This window comes from Microcaecilia unicolor, chromosome 3 (assembly GCF_901765095.1).
Source record: "Microcaecilia unicolor chromosome 3, aMicUni1.1, whole genome shotgun sequence".
Classification (NCBI taxonomy): domain Eukaryota; kingdom Metazoa; phylum Chordata; class Amphibia; order Gymnophiona; family Siphonopidae; genus Microcaecilia; species Microcaecilia unicolor.
In genome coordinates, this window is record NC_044033.1 from 5,035,991 (window position 1) to 5,048,172 (window position 12,182).

At 42.7% G+C, this 12,182-nt stretch overlaps 1 protein-coding gene across 6 annotated transcripts in view; it reads right to left on the bottom strand.

The window, feature by feature from the left end:
- Positions 1-1,380: 1,380 nt before the first annotated feature.
- LIN9 (lin-9 DREAM MuvB core complex component) overlaps positions 1,381-12,182 on the bottom strand; it is a 239,744-nt gene continuing 228,942 nt past the window's right edge. For all 6 annotated transcript variants that reach the window (XM_030195724.1, XM_030195723.1, XM_030195727.1 and 3 more), the window contains 2 exons: positions 3,510-3,607; positions 1,381-2,714 (listed from right to left, as the gene is read on the bottom strand). In XM_030195724.1, the coding sequence (XP_030051584.1) occupies positions 2,609-2,714; positions 3,510-3,607 (204 nt within the window). In that variant the 3' untranslated portion in view covers positions 1,381-2,608. The remainder of the gene's footprint in view (positions 2,715-3,509; positions 3,608-12,182) is intronic.

A 12,182-nucleotide genomic window follows, 5' to 3' on the forward strand; every position in this document is an offset into this window, starting at 1 on the left:
TCCACCAGAGTACACACTAAAAGTACAATGAGAGAGATAAGAAGAAAACCAGGAAAGAACAGAGCCCTGACATTTTTAAGTGACTGTGTATCATGGAATAGGCGGTGATCAACAGTGCAAAAGCAGCAGATAGACTGAGAAGGATGAGGACAGAATAGAGACTTTTGGATATGGTCAGGAACAGGTAATTGGAAACTTTAGCAAGGACTACTTCAGTTGAATGAAGAAGGTGAAAGCCAGATTGAATTGGATCAAGGACAGCTTGAGAAGAAGTCAAGACAACAGTATGTTCAAGTAGCTTGGATAGGAAAGGGAGGAGGGAGATGGTGCGATAGTTGGAAGGACAAGTTGGGTCTAATGAAATTTTTTTGGGAGCCTGTTAAAAGCTCATCCCTTGCTTCAACTGGTGAGCTGGCTGGGGTTTCCAAGGGCGGGATTGGTGAGGAGGATGCTGGGCCTGGGGGTTCTGGGCGGAGCGAGGTGGTGGTGGAATCCTACTCCTCTGGGAGGAACAGGGTCTCTGCCTAGGCCCACTTAAAAATGTCTTAGAAGAGGAGGCTGCAGCTGGAGGTTGCCAAGACAGAGTTTGGAGCGATACAAAGGCATTATAACATTGTTCTCCATTCCTTTCCTAATAATACCTAACATTCTATTTCTTACTTTTTGAAGTAAGTGGAGGAGTAGCCTAGTGGTTAGTGCAGTGGACTTTGATCCTGGGGAACTGAGTTAGATTCCCACTACAGCTCCTTGTGACTCTGGGCAAGTCACCAATAAGTACCTGAATATATGTAAACCACTTTGAATGTAGTTCCAAAAACCTCAGAAAGGCGGTATATCAAGTCCCATTTTCCCTTTTTGCACATACACAAAACCCAAGCATGTGTGTGTGTGTGGGGGGGGGGGCATAGACCCAAGCCAGGCCACTGGTGGAGGACCTGTTCCATTGGTGGGGATAGGAATCACTGCCAGACATAGCAGCAAGATGGTGCTGCAAGATTGGGGGAGATCCAAATGCCCCCCCCCCCCCCCAACTACACCACTGGGCAGGAGGTTCCCCTACTGCTGCTCTGCCTTTCAGGCATCTCATGGTAAGACTGATGGAGTCCAGGAAAGAACTTTCTTTTTGTTCAAAAAAGTGTAAAATAAACTAGGACACAAAGAAAGGGGGGAAAAAAAAGCTTAAAGAAGGAAACGTATTCTGGCCTGCACAATGTTATGAAAACAAGTTAAATACTGCACAGCTGGACAGGCAAAACTCAGGGACTTTGTAATATGGCCACCGACCTACAGTCCTGAAAATATCAACTTCCAGAAATCATATTTAGGGTTTACATTTTTTTTAAATGAGAATAAAAGATTTATATTTTTTAATTAGCTGAACAAATCAGGTAAATACAAATTCCACACTAAAGAGCTGCAGTGGCACAATATATCAAAGGATACAGAAGCCTTAGTTTAAACTATACAAAATTTTCAACGTGAAAATCCTGTTTTTTAAAATTTTCTTTATACATTAACATATAAAAGGCCCCATTTGATGGGGCATCTAAAAATCATTTAACACCCATTCTTGCTCTCTTTCTAGCATCTCTGAAAACGCCAAATCTGAGAACAATTACACTTGACATTTTAATACTCTATATTAAACCATCAATCCAATAGACACTTTTTACAAGATGAACATTTGAGACTCTGCTCACAGGCAGCTCTGTACACTTTTTTTTTCCAGTTCATACACTGACTGTCCTGGAATTTCCTCTGTAGGCCTCTGGGTTTGGTTGAGAACAGGTTATGAATGCTAAAAGCTGTACAAATTCAGAACAGCTGAAGAAAGCCTGAAACTGCAGCCAGACTAATTCCTACATTCCTTTTCAATGAAGGGGGAGGTAGAGCGAAACTTGCACCATAAATGTGTCTTCACTGGCATTTTGTTCCTCTCAACAGTCAAAAGTCAGGCAGCCAGCTTGCTTCTCGTCTAGAGGTCTACAGTGTAGTATAAAAGATCTTTCAGAGGGTACTGATCTTTTCTTGAGGGAGAAACTCAATCTAAGTCATTATCTGCACAGCCTGAGGGTGGTCAGAAACACATACTCATACTTTTCTCAATGTTGTCAGAATAAAGTCCAGACTGGTGACCACCTTGCATGGGAATTCTAAAAAAAACAAACCCCAGAGCCAAGACCAGATGTCTACCTTATCTCCTCTCACCCTGTAGAACCAGGACCAGATCCCCCCTCCACTTTCTACCAGCTGAACTCCCCCTTTTACTCTCACCACCAGTATACCTGGGCCAAATGCCCCCCTTCTCCACCAGCACAACTGCATGGAGACTGCTCATCCAGAAAGCTTCATGCATCCTTCTAGGATATCAAACTTGGCTAAGGTCCAGCTGAAGCAGCGGACATGGTATATTGTCAAACCTACCATCCTTGTGTCATACCCAAGGATGTGACAAGTAATGCTATCAGCATTTCTGATTTCTGAAGAAGTCACAAAAATAAATTAAAAAAAGGAAATGAATGTCTATTTGGCATCCGGATTCTCTGGAAGGAGCCAGACTTGTTCAGTGTGCAAGGTCTTGCTTTCCAGTTGCTCAAATGTCCTTGGGTCAGTCCCTGTTGGTGTTGTTGGCTGCAAAGGCATGTAAGTTCCCCATCTGGCTCAGACCACTCTGAATGTGTGCTACATGGATCTCCACGTTATTCTGAAAACAGCTGGACAGATAGAAAGATAAAGTGAAATGCTTAATTCAGATATCCCGAGAAGTAATGTGATAATCACAAAGTGTTAGGAGACTGCAAATCACATTCTCTAACTTCATGGTACAGCAGCAGGTATCTTGGATTTTATCATTATCCCCATTATTTATTCCAAATCAATCAGACAGCATGTTAAGACCCTGAAGAAGGAAACTCTGTTAGTTAGTTAGTTAGCTGTACGGTCCCGTAGTGACCACACTGCCACCTCAAAACTAACCCATCTGGAGACATCGCCCTGAAAGAAATCACCCCTCCTTGGCTTAAATCAGTAGAAAAAAGCTAATCATGGAATAACCAACACCTTGCTGAGAAACTCATGGTAATACATATGTCCTTAATAAGGAGGTACAATGCATGACAGCAAGTACTGCTGGGAGCAGAAATCAGGTCGTTACATACAAACTGGATCAAAAAATTTGTTTTGCTAAGTGAGGTACATTTTGGGGTTGGAGTCGGTGCTTTCTTCTGTGAGGACATTTGACATTCAAACTTACAACCACTACTGAATAAAATATTAGCTCTATTTGCTGTTTAAATTAATTTACCAAAAACTTGGTTCTTAAGATTACGTATCAAGAAATTCCCTTAATAATTTATGAGATCATTTAAGATACATATACACTATTACTTTTTTTCCCATCTAGACACAATGCTCAAATTGTTTACATTTCTAGAAATCTATCAGCCCGGAAAGACACTGTTTGGCTGGATATAACAAATGACATGAAAAATGGAAAGCGAACTAGTTACCTAATATTGGAAGCATCTATTGAAGCCTTGATATCATTTACTGAATCTGTTAATGACTTGAATTCAAAAGAGTTCAGGTCGCCTCCTTCTGCTAGACACTGCCAAGAGAAAGAAAAAGATTTCTGCTGCATTTAGGACGTATAAACATACTACATAACCCGCTATGTTTAATTTTTCAAACTTGTATAATGAGTTGCTCACCATTCTTAGAGGAGTAGCAGGCCTTGTGCTTACAACTGCAAGCAGAAAACCAGGGAACCTTCTTTTTATTTATTTTATTTATTTGTAGCATTTGTATCCCACATTTTCCCACCTCTTTTCAGGCTCAATGTGGCTTACATTTGCCGTAATGGCGGTTGCCATTTCCGGGTAACAGCATTACAATTAGTATTGCGTTAAGGTGTATACATACATGGTAACAGACATATAACAATGTGCATACATACATGGTAAAGAAGAATACATTATGGTATTGCGTTAAGGTTCCTGAGTAACAGATTGATTTGTAATGTACATTAGGTCGTCGACTATAGAGACCCTATTCGACATAAGGTTTAAGGTGGTATTACTTGACCATTAATATCAGAGAGTTTAATCAATCATGTGATAAGAGTTCGGTTTTGTATAGTGTTGTTTTTTTAGTATTTAAGATGAATGTTTATGGTATGCCTTCTTGAAAAGATGTTTTCAGTAGCTTTCGGAAGATGGTTAGGTCTTGCGTTGTTTTTATGGCCTTCGGTAGTGCGTTCCATAGCCGTGTGCAGATGTATGAGAAACTGGTCGTGTATGTGGATTTATATTTTAGCCCTTTGCAGTTGGGATAATGGAGATTGAGGAATGTGCGTGATGATCTTTTTGCATTCCTAATAGGCAAGTCTACAAGGTCTGACATGTAGGTTGGAGCTTCTCCGTGAACGATTTTGTGGACCAGGGTGCAAACTTTGAATGCAATACGTTCTTTCTGTGGGAGCCAGTGTAGTTTTTCTCTTAGGGGTTTGGCGCTTTCGTATTTCGCTTTCCCAAATATTAGTCTGGCTGCTGTGTTTTGCGCGGTTTGAAGCGTCTTGATGATTTGTTCTTTGCATCCGGCATAAATGGCATTGCAGTAGTCTAGATGACTGAGCACCATTGATTCACTAGGCTGCGGAATACTTCCCTTGAGAAGAAAGGTTTGATTCTTTTAAGTTTCCACATTGAGTGGAACATTTTCTTTGCTGTATTTTTTGCATGATCTTCGAATGTGAGATTTCGGTCAATTGTGACTCCCAGAATTTTCAGGCTATTTGAGACCGATAGGGTGTAATCTGGATTTGTTTGTATTGTATTGTGAGGACAGGATGAGACATTGTGTTTTTTCTGCGTTTAGCTTTAGTTGGAATGCGTCCGCCCACGAGTTCATTATTTGGAGGCTGCGTGTGATTTCGTTTGTGATTTCAGCTATGTCTTGTTTGAACAGGATATATATCGTGACATCGTCTGCATAAATGTATGGGTTGAGTCCTTGGTTGGATAGCGATTTGGCTAAAGGGGCCATCATTAGGTTAAAAAGGGTTGGTGAGAGCGGTGATCCTTGTGGTACTCTGCATTCAGGTTTCCATGGTGTTGACGTTTTTGAGTTAGAAATCTCTTGGTAAGTTCTTGCTGTTAAGAAGCCTTTGAACCATCTTAATACGTTTCCTCCGATCCCGAAGTAGTCTAGGATGTTCGAGAGTATTTGGTGGCTGACCATGTCGAATGCGCTGGACATGTCGAATTGTAGGAGTAGTACATTGTTTCCAGTTGCAATTAGTTGCTTGAATTTGGTTAAGAGAGTGGTTAGCACTGTTTCAGTGCTATGGACATTTTGGACATGTCACTTCATGCCTCATAAACCCTCTGAGGACAAGGAAATACCTACCATACCTCTATGTAACTAATTTTGAGCCACTAATGATAAGGCATGAACTAAATTTACAAACCTTGTCATTTGTTATAGTTTAGTTTATTATCTTTATTCTGCTTTTATCTGAGGCGGAGCCCAACAAAAATGTACATAATCATAAAAACACAAGCATACATAACAGTAAACTAACACACAAACTTAGACCCCATTTAAACATCACACAGATACTTGGTAAAGAATAGACAGCAGGACTGATCAGGCACACGTGGGCGATGCCATCTGACAAAGCCAGAACAAACAGCTCTCCCAGAGCTCAGAAGTGTAAGGTTCTGAGCACGTGTGGGCCTTTCTTGTATATTTATTTTTTGCATTTGTATCCCACATTTTCCCACCTCTTTACAGGCTCAATGTGGCTTACAATACATCATGAAAAGTGGAAATATATAAGAAAATATACATTTAATATAACAGAAGGATCTTGAGTAACATGATAACGATAAAACATGATAGAAGTTTGACGAGTAAACACTGTAAGGCAATTCTGGATATATGTATAGGAGTTCATATTTGTTGATCTTTGTGGTATGCCTTGTTGAAGAGATGGGTCTTCAGTAGTTTGCGGAAGTTGGTTAATTCATAGATCGTTTTTAAGTTGCACGGCAGCGCATTCCAGAATTGTGTGCTCAGGTAGGAAAAGGTTGACGCATGCGTTAGATTATATTTTAGACTTTTACAGTTGGGGAAGTGAAGATTAAGGAATGTGCGGGATGATTTTTTCGCATTCCTGGGTGGTAAGTCTATCAGGTCTGACATATAGGCTGGGGCATCTCCATGAATGATTTTGTGAACTAGGGTGCATATTTTGAACGTGATGCGTTCTTTGAGTGGGAGCCAGTGTAGCTTTTCACGCAGGGGTTTAGCACTTTCAAAAAAAAAAAAAAAAAAGATGTTCCACACCATGTGGAAACTCAAAAGAGTAAAACCATTCTTCCTGAGATACGTCTTCTGCACCCTGGTACAGTCAATGGTAATAAGCCATCTGGATTACTGCAACGCACTATATGCGGGCTGCAAAGAACAGACTATCAAAAAACTCCAAACAGCCCAGAATACTGCCGCCAGACTCATATTTGGAAAAACTAAATATGAAAGTGCAAAACCCCTAAGAGAGAAACAGCATTGGCTCCCACTTAAAGAATGCATTGCGTTCAAGATATGTACGATTGTACACAAAATTATCCATGCAGACGCCCTGATCTACATGCTGAACCTAGTGGACCTACCTCCCAGAAACGTCACAAGAACATACCGCAAATTTCTCAATTTGAACTTCCCCAGCTGTAAAGGACTAAAATACAAGCTGATGCATGCCACTATCTTCTCCTACACGAGCACGCAAATATGGAATGCTCTACCCACAGACCTGAAATCAACTGTCGAAACAAATAACTTTCGCAAATCTCTGAAGACACACTTCTTCAACAAGGCCTACAACGAGAACCAACAGCTTCACTAACTCACTTTCCCAACCCAACCAGTTATGAAAATCCACTTCTACTATCACCCGCCCAATCACTTCCTCTTTCGTCCCTACTTAATCTCTACACACTACTAACTGTATCTGATATTCTGGAATGACAATGTCATAACAAACCTATGTAAGCTGCATTGAGCCTGCAAATGGGTGGGATAATGTGGGATACAAATGCAATAATAATAATTTAGGTTTTACTGAATATGAGTCTAGCTGCGGTGTTCTGAGCTGTCTGAAGTTTCTTGATTATTTGCTCTTTGCAGCCAGCGTAGAGTGCATTGCAGTAATCTAGATGACTGAGTACCATTGATTGTACCAGGTTGCGGAACACGGTCCTTGGGAAGAAAGGTCTTACTCTTTTTAATTTCCACATTGAGTGGAACATTTTCTTGGTTGTGTTTTTCGCGTGACTCTCAAGAGTTAGGTGTCGATCAATGGTAACTCCAAGAATTTTTAGGGTGTCTGAAATTGGTAGATTCAGTTTTGGTGTATTGATAGTGTACAGGGGTCTCCCTCAATCCCCCAGTTAGTTCCATAGCTAAAGAAGTAACTCTCGAGGCAGTAGGTGGAACTGTGTCGATCAATCCTGGCTACAGAGTTGTTATAGTGAGAAACACTGCTTTTTCAAATCGACATACAGGATTAAGTCAGATATAAAATTTGGATCTCGACTAGGGCCATACCCTACTGATATTTTGCCCAAGACAGCAGCAGCAGCTAGACTGGTCAGTGGCGAGGCTGGAAATTGGTTTGTTTAACCCCTCCAACCTCAAAAGTGTTTTGCTGCACCTACATGGGATAATGATGGCAAAAGAGCTACTGCTAAAACTGTTCAGTAGGACGTAAGTACATAAGTAATGCCACACTGGGAAAAGACCAAGGGTCCATCAAGCCCAGCATCCTGTCCACGACAGCGGCCAATCCAGGCCAAGGGCACCTGGCAAGCTTCCCAAACGTACAAACATTCTATAAATGCTATTCCTGGAATTGTGGATTTTTCCCAAGTCTATTTAGTAGTGGTTTATGGACTTGTCCTTTAGGAAACCGTCTAACCCCTTTTTAAACTCTGCCAAGCTAACCGCCTTCACCACATTCTCTGGCAACGAATTCCAGAGTTTAATTATGTGTTGGGTGAAGAAACATTTTCTCTGATTTGTTTTAAATTTACTACACTGTAGTTTCATCACATGCCCCCTAGTCCTGGTATTTTTGGAAAGCGTGAACAGACGCTTCACATCCACCTGTTCCACTCCACTCATTATTTTATATACCTCTATCATGTCTCCCCTCAGCCGTCTCTTCTCCAAGCTGAAAAGCCCTAGCCTCCTTAGTCTTTCTTCATAGGGAAGTTGTCCCATCCCCGCTATCATTTTAGTTGCCCTTCGCTGCACCTTTTCCAATTCTACTATATCTTTCTTGAGATGCGGCGACTAGAATTGAACACAATACTCAAGGTGCGGTCACACCATGGAGTGAAACAAAGGCATTATAACATCATCACACCTGTTTTCCATACCTTTCCTAATAATACCCAACATTCTATTCGCTTTCCTAGCCGCAACAGCACACTGAGCAGAAGGTTTCAGTGTATTATCGACGACGACACCCAGATCCCTTTCTTGGTCTGTTAACTCCTAACGTTGAACCTTGCATGACGTAGCTATAATTCGGGTTCTTTTTTCCCCACATGCATCACCTTGCACTTCCTCACATTAAACGTCATCTGCCATTTAGCCGCCCAGTCTCCCAGTCTCGTAAGGTCCTTCTGTAATTTTTCACAATCCTGTCATGAGTTAACGACTTTGAATAATTTTGTGTCATCAGCAAATGTAATTACCTCGCTAGTTACTCCCATCTCTAAATCATTTATAAACATATTAAAAAGCAGCGGTCCTAGCACAGACCCCTGAGGAACCCCACTAGCTACCCTTCTCCATTGTGAATACTGCCCATTTAACCCCACTCTTTGTTTCCTATCCTTCAACCAGTTTTTAAACCACAATAGGACATTTCCTCTTAGCCCATGACCCTCCAATTTCCTCTGTAGCCTTTCATGAGGTACCTTGTCAAACGCCTTTTGAAAATCCAGATATTGACTGGCTTCCCTTTGTCCACATGTTTGTTTACTCCTTCAAAGAATTGAAGTAAATTGGTCAGGCACACAAAAGCTGTGCTGACTTGGTCTCAGTAATCCACGTCCTTGGATGTGCTCTGTAATTTTGTTTTTAATAATAGCCTCTACCATTTTCCCTGGCACCGACGTCAGACTCACTGATCTATAATTTCACGGATCTCCCCTGGAACGTTTTTTAAAAATCGGTGTTAGATTGGCCATTCTCCAATCTTCTGGTACTATGCTCGATTTTAAGGATAAATTGCATATCACTAACAGTAGCTCCGCAAGCTCATTTTTCAGTTCTAGCAGTACTCCAAGCTAAATGTCTAGCAGAAATGGCTGAGGCTAAAGATAAGAACATAAGAGTAGCCATACTGGGTCAGACCAGTGGTCCATCTAGCCCAGTATTCTGCTTCCAACAGTGGCCAATCCAGGTCACAAGTATCTGGCAGAAACCCAAACCATGGCAACATTCCATGGTACCAATCCCAGGGCAAACAGTTGCTTCCCCATGTCTGTCTCAGTAGCAGACTATGGACTTTTCCTCTAGGAACCTGTCCAAATCTTTTTTAAACACAGCTACGCTAACCGCTGTTACCACATCCTCCAGCAAAGAGTTCCAGAGCTTAACTATTTTGTTTTAAAAGTATTTCCATGCAGTGGCGTAGCCAGACAGCCAATTTTGGGTGGGCCTGAGCCCGGAGTGGGTGGGCACAAACTTTTCTCTCTGCCCCGCCCCCTTCCTCCCCCTATTCTCCATCTCTCTCCCAGCACCTCCCAACTCAATATTAGAAACAGAAACACTTTAGCTCATGAGGAAAGTGACATCCGCTATGCACATTTCTCAAGCTATCATATTTCAGTTAAGATTCAAAATAAAATGCCTTTTCTACCTTTGTTGTCTGGTCATTTTCTTTTTCCATCATGTTGATAGAGTTTCTCTTTTGAACTTTCCAATCTTTCTGCTATTTCTCCTTCAAGCAGCTGCTGTCCATTTGTCTTTTTCTCCTCTCGTTGCATTCCCTCACTTCACTTGCCTCTGACATATTGACCTTTCCATTTTAGCTCTTTCCTCCCTTTTTTTCTTTTCTTTTCTCTGTCCACCCAAATTTTATCCTAACCCCTTTTCCTTTGTTTTACTTTTCAGATACCTGTCAGATTTCCATTTCCTTTTCACACACTAGTTCTCCTATTCCCCATCTCTCTACTTCCCCAGCCATCCATTCCCTTCCATCTTCAATCTATGACCCATTACCATATTTCTTTCCCCTGTAATCACCATCCTCCTCCTGTTTATTTCCTTGCCACCCCCTTGGCCTCTCCCACATGGTTTCACCTTTCCCAGTGTCTCTCTCCCTCCACCCTTCTAGCCCAGCATCTGCTCCCTCTCTTCTCCCCACCCTTCACCCCTCCCAGCATCTTCCTGTCACGTCTTCTCTCTTTCATCTTGCCCCCCTCTCCTGTGATCCAGTGTGGCCAGAATTTCCCCCACCCATCCTGTTTCTTTCCATCCCCCCCTCTCTCCCCATTCGCAGCATCTCTCATGGCAAAGAACGACAAGGTGGATGCAGCAGCTCACAGGTCTGCTTGCTGTGTTTGCGACGCGACGGCTGCGCGGGAGAGTGGAAAGGAACAGAAATTTACCAAATGGCTTCCTTACAGTGGACTTCATAGGCTGGCTCACTTGCACTCCACTCCCGACGTTGCAGCGGTGAACTGGCGTGCGGGGCGCTACTCTCCAGTAGTAAAAGCAGCAAGCTGGCAGGTTCGAGTCCGTCCTTCGCTTCCCTGCCCTCTCTGCGTCCCGCCTTCCTGTGATGTCATTTCCTTTCAGGCGGGCGGGACGCAGAGAGGGCAAGGAAGCGAAGGACGGACTTGAACCTGCCGGCTTGCTGCTTTTACACTACTGAAGAGCGGCGCACTGGGGCCCCGCCCACCAGTTCATCGCTGTGGGCGAGGATTCGAAGATACGGACGGACAGGGATGGACTCGGACTCTGGGTGGGCAGACCTGAGGCTAAATTGGGTGGGCCTGGGCCCATCCAGGCCCACCCGTAGCTATGCCCCTGTTTCCATGAATCTCGAAGAGTTATCGAATGTGTTATGTGACGAGCATATAAAATGCATTCCACACATCTGCCTCTGCAATTATTACTGTCAGTTCAGATTGTAACTGGGAGGATAGACTGGACAAAAAGCCCTGGACTCAGTGAAATATGCACATATAGAGCTGATGGGCTGTAATCTATATAGAGTGGAGTAGCTGCCTAATGGTTAGTACAGTGGGCTTTGATCCTGGTGACCTGGGTTTGATTCCCACTGCAGCTCCTTATTGCCTTGGGCAAGTCACTTAACCCTCCATTGCCCCAGGTACAAAAAAAACACCTTACATTGTGTTCCCACTAGGGATGTAATACATACAGCGCTGCATATGTCAAGTAGCACTATAGAAATTATTATTAGTAGCAGCATCAAATCCTAAAATAAACTTTTGACTAAAGGGTCCTAAGCATTTCATATTCAAAAATTCTCTGCATCTTTACCTTCTTCATCACTATTGAAGAATGAGAAAGCTGGCGTTTATTAAATCCAAGTGATTGTTGAACTTTATTTTAAGGCTTAATTATTGGGGGGGGGGGGGGGGGGGGGGGGTTGCCACAAATGAAAATAACGACCATGTAGGCAGCCTTATATTGGAATAGTTATTGTGCTTTTTAGTGCATCTTTGTATTTTAAGTGGCCAAAGACATCTGATCAAGCTACTGCTTCTTGCTACAAAGAAAAGGGAACCTCCCTGGACAAATACAGAATGAATACTGGACAAGGTAAAATTATGTATAATCATACCTGATAATTTTCTTTCCATTAATCATAGCTGATCAATCCATAGACTGGTGGGTTGTGTCCATCTACCAGCAGGTGGAGATAGAGAGCAAACTTTTGCCTCCCTATATGTGGTCATGTGCTGCCGGAAACTCCTCAGTATGTCGATATCAAAGCTCCATCCGCAGGACTCAGCACTTAGAGAATTACACCCACGAAGGGACACTCTGCCCAGCTCACCACCGCCGAAACGGGGGAGGGGAATTAACCCAGCTCATCCCCACACAAGTGGGGGAGGGGAATCCGTCCAGCTCATCCC